The sequence below is a fragment of the Brachyhypopomus gauderio genome, unplaced genomic scaffold (genome assembly GCF_052324685.1).
Source record: "Brachyhypopomus gauderio isolate BG-103 unplaced genomic scaffold, BGAUD_0.2 sc73, whole genome shotgun sequence".
NCBI classification, from domain to species: Eukaryota; Metazoa; Chordata; class Actinopteri; order Gymnotiformes; family Hypopomidae; genus Brachyhypopomus; species Brachyhypopomus gauderio.
Genome location: NW_027506894.1, coordinates 812,110 through 835,114, shown reverse-complemented (window position 1 = coordinate 835,114; position 23,005 = coordinate 812,110). Strand labels below are relative to the sequence as shown.

At 46.9% G+C, this 23,005-nt stretch overlaps 2 protein-coding genes across 6 annotated transcripts in view; both read right to left on the bottom strand.

Moving 5' to 3' along the window:
- Positions 1–2,012: 2,012 nt before the first annotated feature.
- On the bottom strand, positions 2,013–8,724 carry LOC143491249 (cytochrome P450 2J2-like). Of its 2 annotated transcripts, XM_076990085.1 has the most exons (9): positions 8,389–8,724; positions 6,946–7,105; positions 6,654–6,806; positions 6,231–6,391; positions 4,703–4,876; positions 4,165–4,306; positions 3,858–4,045; positions 3,366–3,507; positions 2,013–3,021 (listed from the first exon to the last, which is right to left on the bottom strand). In XM_076990085.1, the coding sequence occupies exons 1-9, from the start codon at positions 8,581–8,583 to the stop codon at positions 2,834–2,836; spliced, it is 1,503 nt and encodes a 500-aa protein (XP_076846200.1). In that variant the 5' UTR covers positions 8,584–8,724; the 3' UTR covers positions 2,013–2,833. The 2 variants fall into 2 exon arrangements, with proteins under 2 accessions (XP_076846200.1, XP_076846201.1); XM_076990086.1 differs by lacking the exon at positions 8,389–8,724 and having other exon boundaries at positions 6,951–7,079.
- A 288-nt stretch (positions 8,725–9,012) lies between these two features.
- The window catches only part of tut4 (terminal uridylyl transferase 4), a 37,221-nt gene continuing 23,228 nt past the window's right edge, over positions 9,013–23,005 (bottom strand). For 2 of the 4 annotated variants that reach the window (XM_076990081.1, XM_076990079.1), the window contains exons 22-30: positions 21,231–21,408; positions 20,988–21,035; positions 20,740–20,822; positions 20,338–20,453; positions 19,982–20,136; positions 19,711–19,814; positions 18,993–19,533; positions 14,053–14,205; positions 13,374–13,916 (exon numbers count right to left, since the gene is read on the bottom strand). In XM_076990081.1, coding sequence (XP_076846196.1) covers positions 13,843–13,916; positions 14,053–14,205; positions 18,993–19,533; positions 19,711–19,814; positions 19,982–20,136; positions 20,338–20,453; positions 20,740–20,822; positions 20,988–21,035; positions 21,231–21,408 — 1,452 coding nt within the window. In that variant the 3' untranslated portion in view covers positions 13,374–13,842. Of the gene's footprint in view, positions 9,266–13,373; positions 13,917–14,052; positions 14,206–18,992; positions 19,534–19,710; positions 19,815–19,981; positions 20,137–20,337; positions 20,454–20,739; positions 20,823–20,987; positions 21,036–21,230; positions 21,409–23,005 lie in introns of those variants that run through there. The other 2 variants (XR_013125150.1, XM_076990082.1) reach the window with 2 other exon arrangements.

Genomic DNA, 23,005 nt, shown 5'->3' with positions numbered 1-23,005 from the left:
CTTGTGGTAATACCACCATACTGGTCATGGTGGACTGATTTTTCTAAGGCTTTAGAAAAGGTTTCCCCTTGACGTTGTCTCTGATAGGGGCCTCCAGTTCACTAGTCGTGTTTCTCAAGCTGTTGGGGGCTAAAGCCAGTGTGTCATTTGGGTTTCACCCCCAGACTAATGGCCAGATCAAATGGGTGAACCAAAACCTGGAGCAAACCCTTAGGTGCCTGGCCTCTTCCAATCCCTCCTTCTGGTCTGACCATCTCATCTGGGCAGAGTATGCCCACAACACCCTTGGGCACTCCGCATTAGGGATGTCTCCCTTCGAGTGCCTCTTCGGCTATGCTCCCCCTATGTTCGCTGACCAGGAGGCTGAAGTGGCAGGACCAGGCACTAAGGCCCTGGTCCGGTGCTGTCGCTTGGCCTGGAAAAAGACCTGTAAGGCCTTGCTGTCGGCTTCCTATTTCTATCGCCGTAATGCCAATAAGCATCGGCTCCCCGTCATTTCCTTCCATCCAGGGCAACGGGTTTGGCTATCGGCCAAAGGTCTGCCGGTGCATGGTGGGACCAAGAAGCTGGCCCCTCACTACCTGGGTCCATTTAAGATTGTTTGACGCATTAATCCGGTTTCCTACTGTCTTGCGCTCCCCCCGTCACCCATCCGGTGTTCCATGTCTCTTGGCTCAGGTCCATCTTGTGTACTCTGCCATGGACCGCTGGTCCTCCTGCCTCCCAAATGATTGGTGGGGGCCCAGTTTACACTGTCCTTCGCCTGGTGCTCTGTCAGGGCTGGATCAGATGCGACTCCCCGGACCACCACTAGGAGGAGCCCATGAGCCAGTTCCAGGTGGGGTCTCCACAATCAGCAGTGATCTGTCACACCTGACGTCATCCCTACTTAAGGAAGGGATTTGTGACTGATCACTTCTGATTCGTTTGGTGTCTATGCCTCAAGTTACTCTCGTTGGTGTTTCATCACCTTTTCTTTCTTGTTTGTTGTTTTGTCTCCTACTTTTATTTGAGTACTTACCTCCTGCGCTGCTCTCTGGCCTTCCTCAAGTTTTCCCCCTGCTGCATTCTTCTGTTTCTGTTTTAGTTTGGGAAGGGTTTTTTGTTTGTTGCAGCGTTGGCCTGCCAGCCAGCTACTTCCCCTGGCATATTTTGTTTTCTTTTCTCTTTTTCGCGTTGTGTGTGTTTCCTGCAATCTTTTCAGTTCTCTTTATTATTTTTTCCCTCACATTTATTGATTATTTCTGTTGATACGCGTTGTAGTTATTCCGCGTCAATGAAGTTTCAGTTTTTCCCTTTTTCCCCTGTGTCAGCCTGCCACACATGCTCTTCAGCGTTTATTGTGGTTATTCATAGTGCGAGCCGGCACTTGGATCCACTTTATCTCAGTGACATCACGCGGTGCTTACTGTTTCAGTGAGTCACCGCGTTACAAAATTACACTAGTTTATGTGCTTCATTTATCTTAAAGAATATTTTGGACTATTTGTAACTTGACCTCTATGCACTGCGGTGTAGCAAACTGGTTGTTAGCACATATGTGATCTGTGTCACTGAACTAACTGGATAAGCAGTGAACATTTTAAATACATTTGAAACTAAATGTGTAAATAAATGTGGTTTGAAATTTAAAACTAAAAAATGAAACATTTTGTAAAACATTTGCCCTGAAGGTATTTGAAGGTGTAGTAAATAATTCAGGAACTATAAAGCAATCTGATTCTTCATCTGATTCTCATATTTACTTTATGCACTTTATGGAAAAAAATTCAAAATAATAAATATCTTCATAAAAAGACTGTGCTACTTAATGGCAATACATTGGACAGATTTACCTAAGTTCACATCACTACTTGATCTTTTATGCGACAATTCTAGCAATGTAAAATAAATTGTTTCTCTTTTAAAGACATATCCCGTTAAACATTACAATTACGCATGATAGGTAGGCTGGTCAAATGAATTGCATGACCCTCTAGTGTAGGGTTGTGAAAAGGCAACTCAGGCGTTAGTAGGTTGCGATACCAAACAAAGCCTAAAGGTCTATGGTTTATTTTTATAACAGGGTAAGAGGTATTGCTTTAAAAGTTAAAACATTTATAAGCAAATTTATTGCATTGATATGGTTCTGTATCAGTGGTGTGCAGTGTGTAAAGTGAGGACTTAGGAGGATTAATAAAGTTACATAGTGCTTGTATAGGTTTGTATATGAATATATATGTGAATAACCCTTGCATTACAATACTAAACAAATAATCCACACACTGCTTTTTGGAACTGGTTAGTCTAGTGCAGGGGTGGCCAACTCGTAATAGACCAAGAGCCAATTTTCTTACTCTGTTACGGCAAAGAGCCACATCATACATGGGCGAGTGTAGGGGGGTGGATAGTGTTAGCTGTTGAGCGGGGGGGGGGGCAGGGTTGATGGCAAGTGTAAATTATTAGCTGTGAAGACAGTCAAATGCGTGTTTTCCACTACGCCGGTTTTAAAAGTATTAGCGGCTCGCGCACCACGAAAATGTAGCAGTGTGTCGCCTCGTTAGTGCAGGTGAGCCCGCGGACCGGCTGGGGAGCCGCAAGAAACCAGGCAAAGAGCCGCATGTGGCTCGCGAGCCGCGGGTTGGCCACCCCTGGTCTAGTGTGTCATTAATGCAGTGTTTGTAAACCTTGCGGGCTGTGTGTGTGGTAGTGCTGTGTGTGTGTGTGAGTGGTGGTGCCATGTGTGTGACATACATTGTGGTTGTGTGTGCGGATGCAGTGTGTATGTGTGAGATACATTGTGTGTGTGAGCCACAGGGTGGCAGTTCAAAGATAGTGCTGTCCACGTGAGGGTTCAGTTGGGCACCCTGCTGTGACAGACGGTGTTGAACGGGTGCGGGGAGCGGATCATTCCCATGATGCCATCGGGGTTGGGCCGTGGAGCACCAGGGGGCCACGAGAAATGCAGACGTTGAATCAGAGAGGTGAAGAAGATGAAGAGTTCTGTCCTCGCCAGAGATTCACCCAGACATGTCCTCGGGCCTGCCACACACACACACACACACACACACACACACACACACACACACAGACACGCACATCAGTGAGAATACACACACACACACACACACACACACAGACACACACACGCAGACACGCACACGCACACACACACACACACACACACACACACACGCACATCAGTGAGAATACACACACACACACACACACACACACACAGACACACACACACACAGACACGCACATCAGTGAGAATACACACACACACACACACACACACACACACACACATATGCACACACCAGTGAGAATACACACACACAGATTGTCCACCAGTAGTCTGTCGGCCCCTCCCACAGTCTCACCCAGAGAGAAAGGCACAAAGCAGTCTTGCTTGCAGAACTGTCCTTCTGCATCCAGAAAGTTCTCCGGGTTGAAGGTGTCTGGGTGTTTCCAGTAGTTCTGGTCAGTGAAGACTGCGTTCAGGTTGGCCATCACCATAGTTCCCTGTGTGTTGAGGGGAATGGAGAAACAGGCACGATACACACATACTTAAACTGTTCACAGTTTGAACGTTCAAATGATGTCAGATTCAGTTAGTCTGTTGAGCTATCATCTTGTTTTAGTCACGCCTAAAAGACAAAAATACAAGTAATAAAATCTAAATGAAAATCCAAACAACTAAATCTAAAATCTAAACACAAATCTTCAACATGTGTTCAGAGTCTGCGTGACATATCCACTTTATATGTGTGTGTGTGTGTGTGTGTTTATATCTGAAGGACAATCTGGCTCTTGGACTTTGGTTCTTTTACTCCTTCTTTTCTCAGAACAGCCATCCCTCCGCCTGTAGTTACCTTGGTGATGTGGTACCCCTGTAGCTGGGTGTCCTCTGTGGTCTCATGCATCACGCCGAGCGGCACGATGTTTGCCTGGCGCAGGATCTCATGCACGGTGGCATATGTGTATGGGAGACGCGTGCGGTCATCCATGCTAGCAGGATGGTGGTGTCCCAGCTCACGCACAATCTCCTCATGACACCGTTCTGACCAATGAGAGAGTGGACGCAGAGAAGGGAGACGTTCAGTTGTGGGGACACCAGTGTCAGGTGTTCGTATGTCTCTAGGACACTGTTCTCATGGGAACAGTGTCGTGGAGCTTCACCTTGGACGTCGGGGTTGTCCATCATGAAGATGAGACCCCAGCGCAGAGTGGTCGCCGTTGAATCAGAGCCAGCCAGGAAGAGGTCTGCTGTTGAAATGACCAGGTTCTCCTCATGGAACATGGAGTCATCCGCCAACTCGTGCTGCTCAGGACATGTGAGGGAGGACACGTGAGGAAGGATATGTGGGGGAGTACACGTGAGGCAGGTCATGTGGGGGAGGACACATAAGGGAGGACACGTGAAGGAGGACACGTGAGGCAGGATATGTGGGGGAGGACACGTGAGGGAGGGCACATGAGGCTTGACACTTGAGGCTGGCAGCACAGACGTGCTTCTACAGACTGTTGTGCAGAAAGACCTCACGCTTGCTACAGTAACGGCTCAGAATACAAACGGCTGCTGCAGACAGCAGTGGTGTCCGTGCTCAGTCTTCACTCCGCCCACCTCTGAGGTCACTGGAGACACCCTTGTTAGAGGGTTTCAGGCTGTCCCAGAGCTCAGGCTGTGAAGAGCTCCCCCTGCAGACTGGACTCTCACCTTACTCATTTCCACCAGGTAGGCGTCGATGAAGTCCCGCAGGTTGTCTGGGTCCAGAGTTTTTTTGTGCTCCAACACGGCCTCCTGGATGAAGGCTAGTAAGGCACTGGCATTGCTCAGGATCTTCTGATGAGGTCCTGGGAAGTACTTAATGATGGGGAGCAAGTTGTAGATCTGTGTAAATAAAGGGAAAATAATCTTTATGTTCCTTGGTGTCATTTAAGGAGTCAGTTCTTCTAGATCCAATGGCACCAGTTCATGACAGCCAGACAAAGAGTGATCCAATAGCCCCTATGGAATCTAGAAATAACAGGATCCAGATACCCTTGCCTGGATAAGGGTTACCGAGGGTTACCGAGCCAGGCATGGGGGAGGGGCTCCTTGGTGAGCACGTGGTGGCCGGGTTTCTACCCATGGGGCCTGACCAGGCACAACCTGAAGGAGACACGTGGGATCACTCTCCCATGGGCCCACTACCTGTGGGAGATGTAGTACTAGGAGTCCGGTGCTTTGAGGATTGAGCGGTGGCCGAAGGCAGGGGCCTTCACGTACTGACCCTCTGTTACTGAATCTGGCTCTTGGGACATGGAACGTAACCTCTCTGGTTGGGAAGGAGCCTGAGCTGGTGTGCAAGGCTGAGAGCTCCCAACTAGATATAGTTGGGCTCACCTCGACACACAGCTTGGGTTCTGGAACTAATCCTCTCGAGAGAGGACTTTATTCTTTTCTGGAGTTGCCCTGGGTGAAAGGTGGAGGGCAGGAGTGGGCTCCCTGGCTCGCTGCCTGTGTGTGAAGGGTTGCTTCCCTTCATCTTTGGGTTGGGGAATGGGCTCTGACTGTGGTTTGTGCTTATGCACCAAATGGCAGTTCGGAGTACCCAGCCTTCTTGGAGTCCTTGGAGGGGATAATGGAACGTGCCCCTTCTGGAGATCCCATTGTTCTGCTGGGGGACTTCAATGCACATGTGGGCAATTACAGTAAGACCTGGAAGGGCGTGATTGGGAGGAACAGCCTCTCTGATCCGAACCCGAGTGGTGTTCTGTTATTGGACTTCTGTGCTTGTCACAGTCTGTCCATAACGAACACCATGTTTGACCACAGAGGTGTCCCTAAATGCACATGGCACCAGGACACCATAGGTCGCAGTTTAATGATCTATTTTTTAATCACGTGTCTTGGACACTCTGGTAAAGAGAGGAGCTGAGCGGTCAACCGATCACCACCTAGTGGTGAGTTGGATCAGATGGCTGACAAGGATGCCGGACAGACCTGGTAGACCCAAACGTATCATGAGGGTTTGCTGGGAACATCTGGCAGAGGAACCTGTCAGAAAGGTTTTTAACTTTAACGACCGCATCCCGAATTAACTACCCTACCTGCTTATGTGTGTAGGGGTTTTAGTTCTGATATATAACTATCCTACCTGATTGCCTACAACCAAGGATCGAAACAGGTGCAGAAGATGGATTGACATGAAGAAAATTTAATAAAACATCTGACTCCCACTGTCCTTTCGTACGGGCCCTACCTGTCCTGCAGGTGCACCAGCAAGACGAATGTTTTCATTCAGGAATGCCAGCAGCTTAGCGAAGCGATTGTTGTTGTATTCGAAGCGGTCTCCGAACACGATTGAGCAAATGATGTTGGCCACGGCGTTCATAATGGGGTGGATGGGGTAGAAGGGCTTCCCTTTAGAGAGAAGAGCAGGAGAACAGATCAGCAGAACAGAGAACCATCAGCACCACCTGACAGCCAAAGCAGGGTAGGGTTGTGCAGAATAGGGTCCAGACATGTGAGTATACTGACCCCTACCCCCTAGAGTCTCCCCCTACCCCCTAGTTTCTCCCCCTACCCATAGTGTCTCCCTCTACCCCCTAGTGCTGCCCCCTACCCCATAGTGTCTCCCGCTACCCCCTAGTGTTGCCCCGTAGCCCCTAGTATCGCCCCATACCCTCATGCTGCTGCAGCTCTCGGACCAGGTGCTCCGCCTCCTCCACCACTCGCTCCTCCACCGTCTTCCTCCCCAGGCCGAAGTTACGCAGCGTGTGCAGCACAAACCGCCGCTGCTCCTTCCACGCAGTACTGTACGTGACCATGACGATACCTGTGTGTGTGCGTGAGAGAGAGAGAGAGAGAGAGAGCGCCAGAAAACAGTAGTGTTAAGTGTTCCTTCACATACATGCAGGATTTAGTTACTGGGTTCCACACGTTTAGAGCGGAGGAGTGTGTCATGTTGTACTGACCATACCCGTTGGTGATGCTCTCTATTAAGGGCAGGCGCGGCCTTCCAGAAAACACCGTGCCGTTGTGAACAAACGCCTCCTTCATGAGTTCCACACTGTTCAGAACCACCATCGGCTTCCTGCCCATGTGAATGGTGCACAACTCACCGTATTGCGTTAACTGGAGGATGCAGAAAAACTCACCGGCTTAGAATGCTTACCACTGTCTGTAGTACAGTCCCAGATGAGTGTGTGCTGTGTGTAGTACAGCCCCATGGGACTGATATTCAGTGCTGATATTCAGTTTTTTGCATACTTTAAGAACTGCCTATCACGGACACAAGCCAGCCTGAGAAACACGCCCACTACCACACACACAAGCCCGAGAGGCATGCACACTACCACAGCTGCTGTAAAATTATCTTGAAATTATTGCAAATGAATTACTGTTTATCTTCTCCTCTCTGACAGGTGAATATACTGGGGTTCATTACCAGCACACGTGACGTCCTAGATCAGTGAATATACTGTGGTTCATTACCAGCAAACGTGACGTCCCAGATCAGTGAATATACTGGGGTTCATTACCAGCACGTGACGTCCCATATCAGTCAATATACTGGGGTTCATTACCAGCACACGTGATGTCCCATATCAGTGAATATACTGGGGTTCATTACCAGCACACGTGACGTCCCAGATCAGTGAATATACTGGGGTTCATTACCAGCACATGTGATGTCCCATATCAGTGAATATACTGGGGTTCATTACCAGCACACGTGATGTCCCATATTAGTGAATATACGGGGATTCATTACCAGGTTCCCTGCTATGTTATAAAATAATAGAAATATCTGAAAGTTAACATGCCAACTCCCATTTGTTGTGATAACACAGCTGCTTCCTGTGACAGAGGCTCTTAAGTCTGTTAGCAGCGGTAAACACTATGAGTCTGTGACTCCTCTCTGAACTAGCACAACCGTTCGACTGTCCAAACCTGCATGTGTGAGGGAGCGGGTTTACCTGCAGGACCTGGCTGCGTTGTCAGAGGTCACTACACGCCCAGGCTGTCCCTGGCCAGGTATGAGTGGGAGTGGTGTGCGCAGTATGGGGGCGTGGCTAGTGGGGCCTGCTAAGCCACTGTCCACATTCCACAGCTGACAACTTTACAAGCTTCAACATGACTAGATAAGAAAGTACAGAGGTCTACTGGCACCTACACATACTGATTCGGTTCTTTATAGAAATCTGTCGATTGCTAGTAATGAGGTTAGTGGCTGTTAAACAGATGTATTGCTGGACTGAAAGCTCACGTGTGGTATTAGTATCACTCCTGTTCACCCGCTCTGTGTTCTAGAGGACATGTAATCACACATCTGTTACATCACCAAACATCCACCCTTCACGTGATCGCCCCCTACATAAATATCAACTTCCTCAGGAAGTGAAAGTGCCACTAACCGATCTGATGCTGGCCATCTGGTTCTTCATGAACTGGACCATGTTTCCCACGAAGGGCAGAGGAGTCGGTCCGGGGGGGATGCGGCTACGCAAGGAGTTCAGCCGGAACACCTCCATGAGGAGCACGGAGAGCAGAACCAGCAGAACCAGTAGGCCTGCAGTGTCCCAGTCCACATGTCCCAGTAACGACAGCATTCTAAGAAAGAGGTGCTGAACGCTGTAGTGAAACGCTGCTTTAAATCAGAGAGCCCAGAGGGGGAGGAGCTGGGGGAGGAGAGAGAGAGAGTGTGTGTGTGTGTGTGTTTGAGAGACAGGAAGAGGGAGAGAGAGAGTGTGTGTGTGTGTGTGTATTTGAGAGACAGGAAGAGGGAGAGAGAGAGAGAGAGTGTGTGTGTGTGTGTATTTGAGAGACAGGAAGAGGGAAAGAGTGTGTATGGTTGTTTATTTGTATTCGAGAGACAGGAAGAGGGAGAGTGTATGTTCATGTATGTGAGAGGAAGAGGTTGAGTGAGTGTGTGTGTGTGTGTGTGGGGGGGGGTAAAGGTCACACATAAAGAAGAATAAGGAAAGAACCATAAGGCAGTGTAAACGTCAAGAGCACTGAAAACATTGCTTTACCTGGATTAACTGACACTGTTCACACAGTCAATCTGGAGTCAAATCAATCCCACTCAGACACTCTCACCCTACATTTGATCTCACATCAGCAAGCAGCCTGTGTCTGAGCCTTATGAGCATGCTCAGTTGTTGGCAGGATGCTTCCTCTTGCTGACGCAACCTCATGTAATGGTCTGATGTTTTCTGTGATTTGTGAGGTCAGCAGGACTGGGTGTGATGGTAGAACTTGTTTCTTTGGCTGGACGTAACTGAGACGGAGCTGGTAAGCAGGCATGGGGGGGAGAGAGAGAGGGAAAGAGAGAGGGAGAGAGAGGGAGGGGCAGTTGAGATTGAGAGTTGCAGGAAGCTCTGGCTGATTGCATTTACATTTACATGTACATTTACGGCATTTAGCAGACGCTTTTATCCAGAGCGACCTACAAAGTGCTTTGCATCTGATCACATAATTCATCCTAGGTAATAGTACGGATAGGCCAGAATTCAAGATACCCTTGAGTAAGACTACTACTAAACTACATGAGTCAATATCATTACCTAGTGTTTTGCAAGTTAAACGTTTACCAAGAAGCACAAATAACCATAGACAGACATACAATTTAAGATCAACGGCAAGAGCTATCTGCTGTTGTAGTGATACATCTTCTGATGCATAGCTAGGGCACATCATCAGTGATGTTACCTGAGGTCATGGGGTGTTTCGGGTCTTTCGAACATCATACACCCTAGCTCAGGCGACCCGGCCGAGGTTGATCAGGCCTAGGCTTGTGCCCTAGCAGCACTTGACCACGGCTCCCCTCTCCTTATCCAGAGCCACCTAGAAGCTTTCTCTGCTGCCTCTGTGCTGTTAAAATGGCTCTCCCCCTTCTCCCTCCTGTGATGCCGAGTGCAGTGTAGGCTACGTATAAAGATTTCCCCGCAAAGAACCTGCACCCCACCTCCACAGGCAGGCACCTAGCCTTCCAGCCTTGTTTGTGGCAGTCACTAACCAGGCTGTCATACTTACCCTTCTTCCTCTCAAAGGCCTCTTCCATGCGTTCCTCCCATGGCACAGTTAGCTCCAGCATGATGACAGTCTTCGTTGCCTCTGACACCAGCACAATGTCAGGTCTGAGGTTGGTCTGAGCAACATGCTGCCCAAGGTTGGCTGTCCAAATCCACTGACAGCTGCCAGTCCTGTGCAGTGTTGAGAAGCACTGGTGTTTCTTTGGATGTATTTGGCCTCTCTCCAGCTCTGAGGAATTTGATGGTATTCTTCACAGGCTTTGACTTCTGGCAGATGGTGATAGCACCACAGATTCTCTCTGTGATGGTCTTGAGCACTTGATCATGATGCCATCGGTATCTGCCTTCCCCCAGAGCTTTCGGGCAGCAACTGAGTATGTGCTCGAGGGTCCCTCTTCTTTGGCAAAGGGGGCAAGCAGGAGAATCCACCAGGCCACAGCACTGCAGGTTTGATGGTTTGGGGAGTACGTCATAGACGGCCTGGACCAGGAACCTGATGCGGTGTGGCTCTGCACGCCATAGCTCCGCCCACGAGATCTTCCTCTCTGCAACTTGCTCCCTTCTAGTCCAAGCACCTTGCTTCCTCATCCCCACTGCTCTGCTGGACCTCTCCTCCTCCACCGCTGCTCTCACCTCCTCCTGGACTAGTTGCCTCCACTCCGGTCCCTTTGGCTGGACGTAACTGAGGAAGGGGTGGTTCCAAGTCCAGCCCTGCCTCGGGATACTATTCCCACCAGGACTCTGTGGCGCAAACGAGACTCAGCCTGCTCCACTGCAGTCTCTGCTCTCCACTTCCTGCCAGTCTTCACTGTCACTCCTGCCCGAGCCACCTTTGGATCTGCAGACTCCCAAAGTTGCAACACCTCCCTCGCACACAAGACCTTAAACTCCTCCTCGATGGATTTCAGGGGGAGTGTCAGTTTGCAGGTGTTTCCATAGAGGGCGATGTTGCTCCAACTCCTTGGCAGTCCTAACTATCTCCTCAGGTAGTGACTGACTCTCCTTTCCAGATCCGAGATGATGGTGATCGGGAACTCATAGAGCAGCAGAGGCCACAGTATCCTTGGCAGAATCCCGTGCTGATAAATCCATGCCCTGAATTTTCCTGGAAGGCCTGTCTTGTCCATCTTCATCAGCCATTCATCTAGCTCTTCACAGGTATTCTTGATAGAAGCCTTGTCCCCGAGACTGCTGTCAAAAAACTTGCTGTCCCAAGCTTTTGATCGGTTTCTCCGAGATTGTCGGGATTGGTGTTCCTGCGATAGAGAAGCAGAACTTCTCTACCACCTTGCCTCTCTTCAAGACCAAGGATTTTCATTTGGATGGTTTGAATGACATCCTGGCCCAGTCATCAAACTCTCCAGTCCTGCTAAGAGCCATCTGCCTCCAGGCACAGACTCCGTTGTGACCACTCCAATGTGCTCTAAGCACCCTGGTACCCCAGATGTGTCGATGTACCTGTTCAAGAAGAAATTAGCCAGTCATTTAGCAACAACACTGAAGAAAATCTTCCCTTAAACACTGAGGAGCGACATTATCCTGAACTGGCTGATGTTCTTGGAGTCTTCCTCTTTGGGTATCCATACACCTTCTGCAAAATGCCACTGGCGAGCTGTTTTGCCCTTCCTCCAGATGACCCTCAATATCTTCCAGAGGCGACTCAGCAACCTGGGACAGTGCTTGGAGACCTTGTAGGACGTTCTGCTCGGTCCAGGTGCTAAACTGGCCCTAGCTTTCCGCACCATCTCCTGAACTTCTTTCAGGAGTGGCTCCCTCAGATTAAAGGCCTCAGCAGGCTCTTGTGGTGTTATTAGGGCCTTGCACTGACCCAAGTTCTGATCTCGGATGGGGTTGCTGAAGGTGTCATGGAGGTGTTTGTCGACTTCCTCCTTTGCGCAGTCCAGGCGTCCACTGCGCTTCTGACCAAGGAGTCCCTTCATGAAATGGAATGGGTTGTTGAAGGTAGCCCACTTCCTGGCCCTCTCCCTTCACCACCTCCTGTTCTGCTCTACGTGGCACTAGGAGCTTCCTCCTGAAGATGAGACGGAGCTCTACCAGTGGTGTGCGCTCTTCTTGGTCAGATGCCTTGTGCTGCTTCTTCAAGGCCTTGAGCTCTTTCCTGATGTTGTGGATCTTGGCTGCTCTCTGGTTTTTGGTATAAGGTTGCTTAGCTGCCTTTTCCTGCTCAATACCAAACCTTTCAGCAGCCATGCTCACTATGATGGTTGTCATAGTTTGAAGCCTTCTCTCTACATCCCCTTTGGCTGATGCTTCCAGTGCCTTGTCGGCATCCTCGTCAAACTTCTGCCACTCTGCTGTTTTAGAGGCTTGGGGCCATCTGATCCGTCTCATCTCAGACTGCCTGCTCAGAGGAACTGTTGGCACCACACGGAGGCTCTGGGCACTGTGGGGTGTTTCCTGGCCTGGCTCCTCCTCTGTCTCACCAGATACTTGACCTGTGCATTGTGATGCTTGCAGACGCTCTTTGCATTTCATCTTTGTTTGATGGATTCGTAGGCCCTTGTCATTCTTGCAGATCTTCCTGCACAAGCACACTCTACTCGTCAACGTTTGTCCATTGCTGTAGTTCGTCAACCTTGAATATGTCCAGCTGGGGATCTCATCCTCATCCCCTCTCGGGTTTTCCTGGGGGGTATAATTCCTTCCTTTGTTCCGTAGCTTTTTTGGGTCCTCCTTCACAGGAGGTGCGGCTAGGGCTGATAATCGGGTCATTCCATGTCAAATCAACCAAAATTTAGATTGACCATCTCAGAATTCCTTTAAACTTTCCCCAGTTGTAGGCAGATATGTTTCATGGAAAAATCCAAAGTATTTCTGTTCCATTTTCAATATTTCAAGAGTTACCGCCATTTTTTTAACCCCCCCTCAGATGCATCTTTTGCAAAAGTGGCTAAATAGCAATATTTGAATCTGAATATCTCTGAAACTATTACAGTATGTTTAGATACTTGTAATGCATGTAGGGTACCGTAACAAAGGTACTGTACATGTGAAATCGGATATTTGACAGCAAATTGTGTAAAAACTGGACCACATACAGGCAACTTAATTATTACTTCAACATTGCCACTGGAAGTATTTTGAAACATAAAACATAGATCAGCCTTCTTCTACTCCATTTATGAGATAATGACAGGTGAAAATGACTTGGTTGTTTTTTTTTTCAACTTTAGGAATTTTTTCTATTGACAGAACACAACTTACAGCACCAGAAAGTGAAAGTACAAAGCAACTTCGCAGACCAGTGTAGATGCAACACAAGAAAGAGCTGCAGCCCCTCCTCCTCCCCCATAGCCCCTCCTTCTCCTCCAGAATAATGACTCTCACCATGTTGGTTTTACTTTTTCTTTATTTTTTTCTTTATTTTTTTGTTCTTTTCTAATTTTTTTATGGTATTTGTAATTTTTTGTGTTTTGAACAGAGAAAAAGACTTTTGGCACTACATAATTCAGTTCTCTTACGGGGCAATATGCTTGTTTTCTCTTAAAACAAATTCTTATCCAAAGCCTTTTGTCCTTATGCAAGCAAAATATGAATACACCAATAAAAATAAAGAGGATTGCTTCATATCCTTACTTTACACAACAAATAAAAACACTTTTCTGGACCCCTCCAAAAATGGGGGTATTAAAATATTTGACATTTCTTATCACAAATCAATGTGATGAGACAAAAAAATAATGTAAAAACTGTACAAAAATGATAAAATTCATTTTAAAAAGTCGTGACCAAATGACGCAGTTACACGGATTTGCTCTTCTACTTTTAAATAAGGACCTTGGCCGTCGGCTGGGAACAAAAAAACGTCAGAACTTATTTCTTCTGCTGGATGTAGCTGAGATTGATGTGGTGGCCGGGCTGGAGCAAAGGAAAGGGCTGGTTAGCACCTGCAGAAGGGAGAGAAGGCAGCCACGTGAGAAAAAAGCAGGACACGTGAGACAACAACTTCAGATAGATTAAGATTAGAGATGACGGATTATTATATTGCGTTTGTGGAGTGGAGCATGAAGTATCCTGCCCTACCCTGCGAGAGGAAGGGCTTGCCAGGCTGCGGCAGGAAGGTCTGGGGCACACCGTAAGACCAGGAAGGGGAGATGGAGAAGGAGGCAGAGGCGCTGGGCTCCCAGGAGCGTGACGTCTGCCCTACACTCCCAAACGGGGGCTGGAAGCCCGCCTCTGACACACACATACACACACACACACACACAGTTTAAACAAGTGAATTTGTTTGAAGGCATGAAGAAACACGAGTCTGCTAGCATGAAGCCCACGCATCTTCACGGGGACGTTCGAGAGGCCCAAGTCAGCACAGAAGATGGCGTGGACACGTGCTTTCGCCCTCCAGGATGTCTGGCTCAACTCGGCATTGTTTTCCTCAGTACTAAATTTAGCGCATGTTTAAGCAGTAACTGCAGAAGCTTCTAACTGACCATTTTGCAACACCACAGAAAATAAAGGAGGAATGATGCCACCACACCAGCACGGTGTTACTAGTACAAGCTGTGAAACCATTATGTTCAAGTGCACTCCATTTAAAATCCATGGTGTTCATGCCTGGTGCAACCTTCACCCATCTGTGTAACTTACCTGAAGGGACGGAGACACGGAGACACACACACGCGCGCGCGCCGCGCACGCACGCAGACATCGGACTGAGGCGATAGCTGCATTATACTGCACGCTCACTCACACACACATACTTGTTTTTAGTACCTGGTAGGGACACATGACTAGATGACTAGGACCAATGACAAAAAATTTGCATATGCAAATATGACATCACTGTGCGAGTTTAGAAGGTTACCAATGGGGACCAAATTTCAAAAAGATGTTCGATATAATAAAATGTTTTAGACTATGTCAGAAATAAGACTACATGCAAGAAAATGAACAATAGGCACCACAATACAGACATAATACAACCCATCACAAAAAAATTGAGGACTATATGGCTAGCTTATCCTACAACTGTTACGTTTACATGCACATATTAAAGCACGTGTTGAACAAAAGAGAACATCCTAACATTTGAAGACAGATACACTGCTAACACTAGGGGTAGGGTTTAGGGCTAGGGTTTGGGCTAGATTAGGATTAGTGGTAAGGGTTAGGTTATAGTAAGGAATAGGGGTAGGGTTGGGGTTAGATTAGGGTTAGGTCTTCTTTAACTGTATGGCCTACAATAGGACATTTACAAGTTCACCATACGCCGACCTTTGGACCTAGAAACTTCCAACTTGGTATACTCCATCTACTGGAGGCCTAATACGTGTTGGTATAGTTTTGGACTCAATCAAACGGTTGGTGTTCAGACCTCTCATATGTGTGTTTGACCTTCGCTAATCACTATGGCCCACAAGAAGAAATGTACAGGTTTGCCATACACTGAGCTTTTGACATAGAGACTTCAAACCTTGTATACTCCATCTGCTTGTGGACCTATACAGGTCTGTGCAGTTTCGGACTCCTACATCAAACGACTGGTGTTCAGGCCTCAGATATGTTAGTTTGACCTTTCATCTGTGACAATGTGCATGTAGCCTATTAGAGGATATGTACAGGTTAGCCGTACACTGACCTTTCAACCTAGGAACTACAAACTCCGTGTACTGCATGTACTTGAGGTTTAGAATCGTTAGAATTTCATTTTTTTCACCTCCGTAATGTTGCCAAAATCAGATCATCTCTCTCTCAGTTTGCTGCCAAGGCTCTTATTCACGCTTTCATTTCCAGTCGCCTCGACTACTGTAATTCACTCCTATCGGGTATCAGTTCTTCCTCCGTCCATAAACTCCAGATAGTTCAGAACTCTGCTGCCCGTCTCCTCACCAACACTCATGCACGTCACCACATCACCCCCGTCCTTCAAAGTCTTCCCTGGCTCCCTGTCAAATACCGTATTCAGTTTAAACTCCTTCTTCTGACCTACAAAGCCCTTGATCATCTTGCACCTTCTTACCCATCTGATCATCTTCTCTACAAACCATCTCGCTCCCTCAGGTCTTCCTCTGCTGGACTACTAACCACCCCTACATACCACCTCCAAGGTTTGTCACTGAGCTTTCTCTCTACACTGCTGTGTTGGTCACTGTTTGTACGCGAGTCCTCCTTTATCCCTCATTTAGCCTTCCACTGCAAGTTATCCTTACATCTGTTCTTGTTCTTAGTTACGTTCCTAGCCTTCGTTGTCTTACATGTTATTCTCCCTTTAGCACTTGTGTTTGTAGTGTATGTTTGGCTTCATTCATGGTTTGATATTTGTGCCCGCTACCCCTTCAGTCATTGCTAGGCCTGTAACGGTATAATGTCTTCATACCGAACCGTACCGAACAGCCCTTCGGTACGGTACAGTGCTGTACGGAACGAATACAGTCAGTTTATTTGTGGGTTTATATGCAGCCATCACAGACCTAGAACAGTAGACTCGCAGTGCCTGTTCTACCCAGTGACCGTATATATACAGTCTCTGGTTCTACCCTGCGTATGTGCCTGCCATACGTGATTGGAGTAGTAAAGGGAGGCTCTTTATAAAGAAACTATTTCGTGATTCGTGCTCTTGTGACCATGTGGGGGTGACCTCGCACAACAAACCAATCAGTCAAGCCTTTCCTAACCACGCTTCAAAAATCAAAACACTTTTGTGAGGTACACGCTTCTGTTGTATCAGAGAATGGTGTAGACTAGTATAGTTTAGTAGTTTAATTTGGACATTATGGCTGCTGCTACCGATCAACCAGAGCTAGAGAATCCTCCCCTTGCATTAAAATCTCCCGTTTGGAAACACGTCGCTTTCCCTGTAAAAAACTGCAATGGAAAAAGACAAGTGGACAACACGAAGGCAGTATATCGTTATAGTTTTGCTGAGGTCAGCTATGTTTCGGGCAACACTTCAAATATGCTAACTCACCTGAGACTGCACCACCCAAGTGTTAAGATTACCATGACAAGAAGGAAAACCCCCATTGCGCAAACGCCACTGACATCTGCGTTCAAGCATCCTTTCAATCGGGCTGAAGCCATAACAGCATCCATCGGTGCTTTTATAGCATCGGATCTTGGACCATATTCAGTTGTTGAGAATGCTGGTTTTAAGCATATGTTAAAGGTGATTGAACCACGGTATGAAGTACCCAGTCGTCCACATTTCAGCCAAACAGTCATTCCAGAGAAATGAGAATATTTCATTGAACTTAATGGTACCCAGCAGCACTTTGAATTTTTTCTGTTTCCGTTTGTATACTGACAATTTTTTGGTTAAATAAACAAGCAGCTGTGGAAGAAAATGGTTTTGCATTTTGTTCCCACACTATACCGTAAATGTACCGAACCGTGACCCCAAAACCGAGGTACGTACCGAACCGTGATTTTTGCATACCGTTACACTCACTTGTATAAAAATGAGATAAAAATGTAAGTTGCTCTGGATAAAGGCGTCTGCCAAATGCCATAAATGTAAATGTAAGCGTCTTTGGGTTCCTAAAAAGCGCTATATAAAAATAAAGAATTATTATTATTATTATAAATTACACACAAGACTCCCAAACACATGAGAAGAGAAGCAGGTGTATGCTATGTGCATACTATGTAATGAACGTACATATCAAATGTAGGCATGATTTTAAACCTCTTATTCATTGGTTCAAAACTACTATGGACATAATTTAAAGGGAAGACTTCAGATTCAGGAAATATTTTTGAACTAAGTTGCTACAATGTCTGTGTAGAGATATAAAAAAAAAAAAAGATTCAGGCCTCACCACAGTAAATACCTTGCCTATAATTTAGCTCTGCTTTCATTGTAGCACATAACGTAATTGCTTGCAATAGTCAAATACATCATCTGAATCATCCAAACTAGAACTATATGTACAAATGCCCATTGCACATAGAACTAAACTGTACTTACTGTATAAAACACAGCTGTTTTTCCAGACCTTGCTGATATGAACATGTTTAATAATACTTTATAAACTCATATAAATGTTATTCTATTTTGTAAAACAGCTATGAAATGGTTGTGTGCACTCATCAAGCGATATACATACATATGTCTTAGTGATGGCACACAGAGGACCATTTGAGCCTCTCCTGGTTCTGATATGGTGGAACGATTTTCCACTAGTTGCTCAGAGTACAGTCTCTTGCCGTCTTCAAGCGTAGACTGAAGACCTGTTTGTTGAATACTTAAATGAGCACTAACTCAGCAGGTAGCACTTGTCCTGATTCTTTAAACTGGTCATTTATTGTAGAGTCTATGGTTATTTCTGCTTCTTGTTTATAAGTTTTAATTCCTGTTTAAATAAATCTATGTTTAATTGGAATGTTAAATAATAGCTTTCATTCCTGTAGTTTAGTAGTAGTCTGGCTCAATGGTATATTGAATTATCTAGGATGTATCCTGTGAACAGATGCAAAGCACTGTAAGTCGCTCTGGATGAGAGCATCTGCTAAATGCCCTAAATGTAAATTACTTTATAAATAATTATTTTATAAATCATTTTATAAATATTTTTTAAATATAAAAATGTAAAAAATTATTATTTTTGAATAAGCCATCTTTAAAACAAACAAAAATTTTTACACAAAGATCATAGCTTGAAAAAATGTAGAATATGAATATGCAAATAGTTAATTCGCATAGCGGCCCCTAAAAAATATACACACTGTTGTTCTACTTTTGACCTCCGGGGGCACACTTCCACACCATTTTTACACACACACATTTAGTCTGGTTAAGCATTCCCCTGGGGACTTTTGACCATTTTCACTCAAACTTCACCAAGCATGTTAAAATTCAGTTTTTAATTGATTGCAATGGTTGTGCCAGTGGGGACCACAGACACAACTGGTCCCCACAGGTTTGGTGTGCAGTCAGGTGATGGTCCCCATCAGGATATAAAAACACACACACACAAACACACACACACAAACACACACACAGTGCTCACCACATGACTGTGTACCTGTTTTCCCCACTGTGCCGTTAGCCACCAGAGCCCCAGGGTCAAGGTGGTGATTACGCCAGTGATGGCCCCCGTCTCTGGCTGTGCTGGCCCCACCCACACCCGGCCGCCCCGCCGGCTGGGCGAATATGATGCTGGGGTCGTTCAGGTTGACGGGGGCGGAGCTTATGCCCTGGCCCTCGCTCCCTCCACTCTTACCCCTGCGCACGGGGAACTTCACCACGGGCGGGGACGGGTGTCCCTGCAGGACGTGGCCGTGGATCGGCCAGGACGACGGGGGCAGGGCGGACGGCTGGGTGGGCGGGGGCAGCAGACCCAGGGTGGGCGGGGCACCTCCGCGGAACGGGGCGGGGTGGGAGGAGCCGAAGCTGTAGGAGGGCAGCTGCACCTGCTGCGGCAGAGGGGTGGACTGGGGCGGAGCCACAGAAGAGGAGGCGGAGCTGGACGAGGACTTGCCGCTTTGAGAAGACTTGGGAGACACGGAGGGTTGGCTGAAGGGGGCGGGCTGGGGGGAGTAGGGCGGAGTCTGACGCGTCTCAGACTGCAGGGGGCGGGGCAAGAGAGAAAACACAAACAAACAAGTTTGGACAAAGTTTCTCGCGATGAATTCACCAACTAGACCCTTCGAGCGGCTCCTTCCTGAGGTGTTTACACAGGCCGCAGGAGAAGAGTCCTGCTCACACACTCTGTCTGGAGCAGGAGACGCTTCAACTCTTACACATTCAGACGGCTGTCTGGTCCTGCCGAGCCTCTCCTGGGGCGTACCACTCTGAGGAATGGGGATGGCCTGAGAGCTCACCAAGGCACGTACCATTTGAGGAACTGGAGGAGGGAGAAGTGCTTGTTTAAAATGGTCCTTCCACCGACAGACAAGGAGCAGACAGTCTGTAGAGTCTGTGCTTCTATGAGAATCGTGTGGGTTTGGGGAGGGGGAAGGTTGTCCTCTTTAACTGGTGTGTATGTATGTGTGTGTGTGTGTGTGTGTATACCCTGAACCGGGGCTCCTCTGTGACGCAGGTGTCTGTATTCGGGACAGTCTCTCCTGACATGACCCATGTCCCCACACTGGAAGCAGCGTCTCTCTCTGGACTCCCTGTCCTCCTCACGCACCTCCTCGTCCTTCTCACTCTCCTTCTTCTTCATTCTGCTCACACACACACACACACACACACACACACACACACACACACACACACACACACACACACACACACACACACACACACACACACACACACACACACACACCCACCCAACTGAAGTCAACAAAAAAGACACAGGTACAACCATCCATCTCTCTCTGCCCCCCCCACACACACACACACACACACACACACACACACACCTGCGTCTCTTTGGACAGTCTTTCATATAGTGGCCGATCTTCCCGCAGATTCTGCAGCAGCGGTCGTTGGGGGCCAACTCCCCGTCGGTCAGCACCCTGGAGTCAAAGAAGTAGTCCTGAGGGGGGAGAGGAGATCACACTGATATGAGCACAGGACGGGAGAGTTGGCTCTGTGTGTAGATGGTTGCTTTGGTAGGGGTGCGCGTGTCTAGATGGTTGCTTTGGTAGGTGTGTGTGTGTGTGTGTGTGTGTGTGTGTGAGAGAGAGAGAAGATGGTTGTGTGGGAGGCATCTGGTCCCAGCCATATGGTTATCTCAGCAGTATAAACTGTTACTGGCAACTTCTGGCATAGTTGTTGTGAAGTGTGTGTGTGTGTGTGAGAGAGAGAGTGAGAGACATTACTGCTTCCATCCCTGGCAGTGGGTAGAACGGTGTTCCAAAGAGCTTCCTGCCATTAATGAAGGCCTTCATGATGAAATTAGTCACTGAGAGAGAGAGAGAGAGAGAGAGAGAGAGAGAGAGAGAGAGAGAGAGAGAGAGAGAGAGAGAGAGAGAGAGAGAGAGAGAGAGAGAGAGAGAGAGAATATAACTTTTAGTTTTTGTCTCCCTCACCCTACAGAAACACCCTCCTGTTAACACATTACACTTACTCTTACGGGAGACTCCAGCACCGAGATTGTGATTCAGGTCAAAGGGATCTGTTCAGATAAACAAACACTGTGATTCAGGTCAAAGGGATCTGTTCAGATCTACAGAGCTGTCCCACCATCACAAGCCACACCTATTGGACCTATAGGCAACTGCCAACCATCTGCTCGGCTGCAAGCATTTCTGATTGGCCAGTAAGATGTAGCTGCAGTTGTGCGAGTGTCTGATTGGCCAGTGAGGGGCACCTTCGATGGCGATGCATTTAGAGGTCCACTGCTTCTCAAAGGTGGTGAGGCGTTTGTGCTGACGGATGGAGATGACGTGCTCTTTGAAGTCAAACTCCTCCGTGTAGAAGCGCAGGAGAGCCAACCACAGCTGCCCCACCGTCTCAGAGTTACGCTGGAACTCCTGCCCACGCCGGCGCTGAGGGGGAACACACACACACACACACACACACACACACACACGTGTTAAACTAGGACACAAATTATTAGTCAACGAAATCGTCAACAAACCTTTTCATGACAAAAACGAGACTATAACTAAATAAAAACTATATAAAAAGATTAGAAACTATGCCAAAATTAATGGACATTTTCATCAATAAATAAAAACTAGATGAAAATATTGGCCAGCGACGACATTCAATCAGACCTGATTTAGTTTAGTGAAAGGTAGGGATAAGTTAAGAAGAGATCCAACCTTAACTACTTTAGCATACACGGAGAGGCGGGACAAACCGGGTAACCGTCCAATCAGAACTAACGTCTTCACATCGCACAGAACCCGGGAAGACCAAACCAGCCTGTGAACTGTGGCCACTCATGAAATTCAACTGGAAGTTAACTCGACAATGTCGGCAGGAAGAAAGATGAGCCGCAATATATGGACACATTTCTCCTTTGACTTTGAGAAAAAGAAGATGTAAACTATGTGGGATGATGTCGGGAAAAATACGACAAATGAAACGACATCTGCAGGCTGGCATTGCTGTTTTTACGGCACCCAGTTTTATATCGAATGTCATGTATTGTTCATAAACTCCATGTTTTCCAGGTAGAGCGGGCCTACTGCTCATCAATGTTTTGTTATGCTCAATAACTATGTTCAGGTCAGTAAAGTTGTTTTACTTTTTTTTTATTATCTTTTGTTGTATATATATTGCACATACAAACAATAATATTCTGTAACTGGTTAATAAATGTTTCGTTTTGTGTAAGTGTATATAATGACTATTACACCATTTATATTTGAGTCATCTAAATTCTTTTGATAATTAGTTTACTAAATTCTAATGATAGTCAATTTAAACTAGACTAAAACTAAAAACAACTCCAATTACTAAATTATGACTAAAACTAAATGACATTAGTAGTCAAAAGACTAAGACTAAAACGAAATCTTTAGAACGATATATTGTCCCAGAAATTATTGCGATAAACGATAATAGTCATTTTAAAGTGCCATTCTAGAATTTTTTCTTGCTTCTGGGCTCCCCAAATGAGCTTTAAGACAATGTGCCACAATAATATAGTAGCATAATAATACAATTACACCAGTTTGCAGTAATGTAATGTATTGTAAAGCTCATGTATGGGGTCATATTTGAGCTTGACCACATATTAGTAGTGGCAGAGTAAAATGAGATGTCTAATCTCCTTCAGAATGCCATCTTTCACTTCATTATATAAAGTTGGAATGGCAGTTTGGGAGATATAGGTTTTCTTTGGCAGTTCATACTGCTTGTCAAATCTTTGCAGCATGTTTATAAACGTTTTCTTTTCGACCGTATTTAACGGCAGCATCTCTTTGGCTATATAGCGAGTTAAGCCTGGTTTATACTTGACGCTTCGCGAGCGGTGCGAGGGTCCGCATGGCGAAAATGACGTAATCGCGGTGACTCTGCACGTGCACGAGGGCCTCGCGCACTGTCGACACACACACACACACACACACACACACACACACTCACACACACACACACCCCCCATTCACCACTTCAGTTGTATGTGGAGTTCAG

What these genes read in the sequence shown, in the direction of transcription:
- LOC143491249 (XM_076990085.1), bottom strand. Translation starts at nt 8,583, where the DNA reads ATGCTGTCGTTACTGGGACATGTGGACTGGGACACTGCAGGCCTACTG. An exon ending in AGGGGTACCACATCACCAAG is followed by an intron (nt 3,508 to 3,857) that starts GTAACTACAGGC and finishes CTCAACACACAG; the next exon opens with GGAACTATGGTGATGGCCAA. An exon ending in CTTTGTGCCTTTCTCTCTGG is followed by an intron (nt 3,022 to 3,365) that starts GTGAGACTGTGG and finishes TGTGTGTGGCAG; the next exon opens with GCCCGAGGACATGTCTGGGT.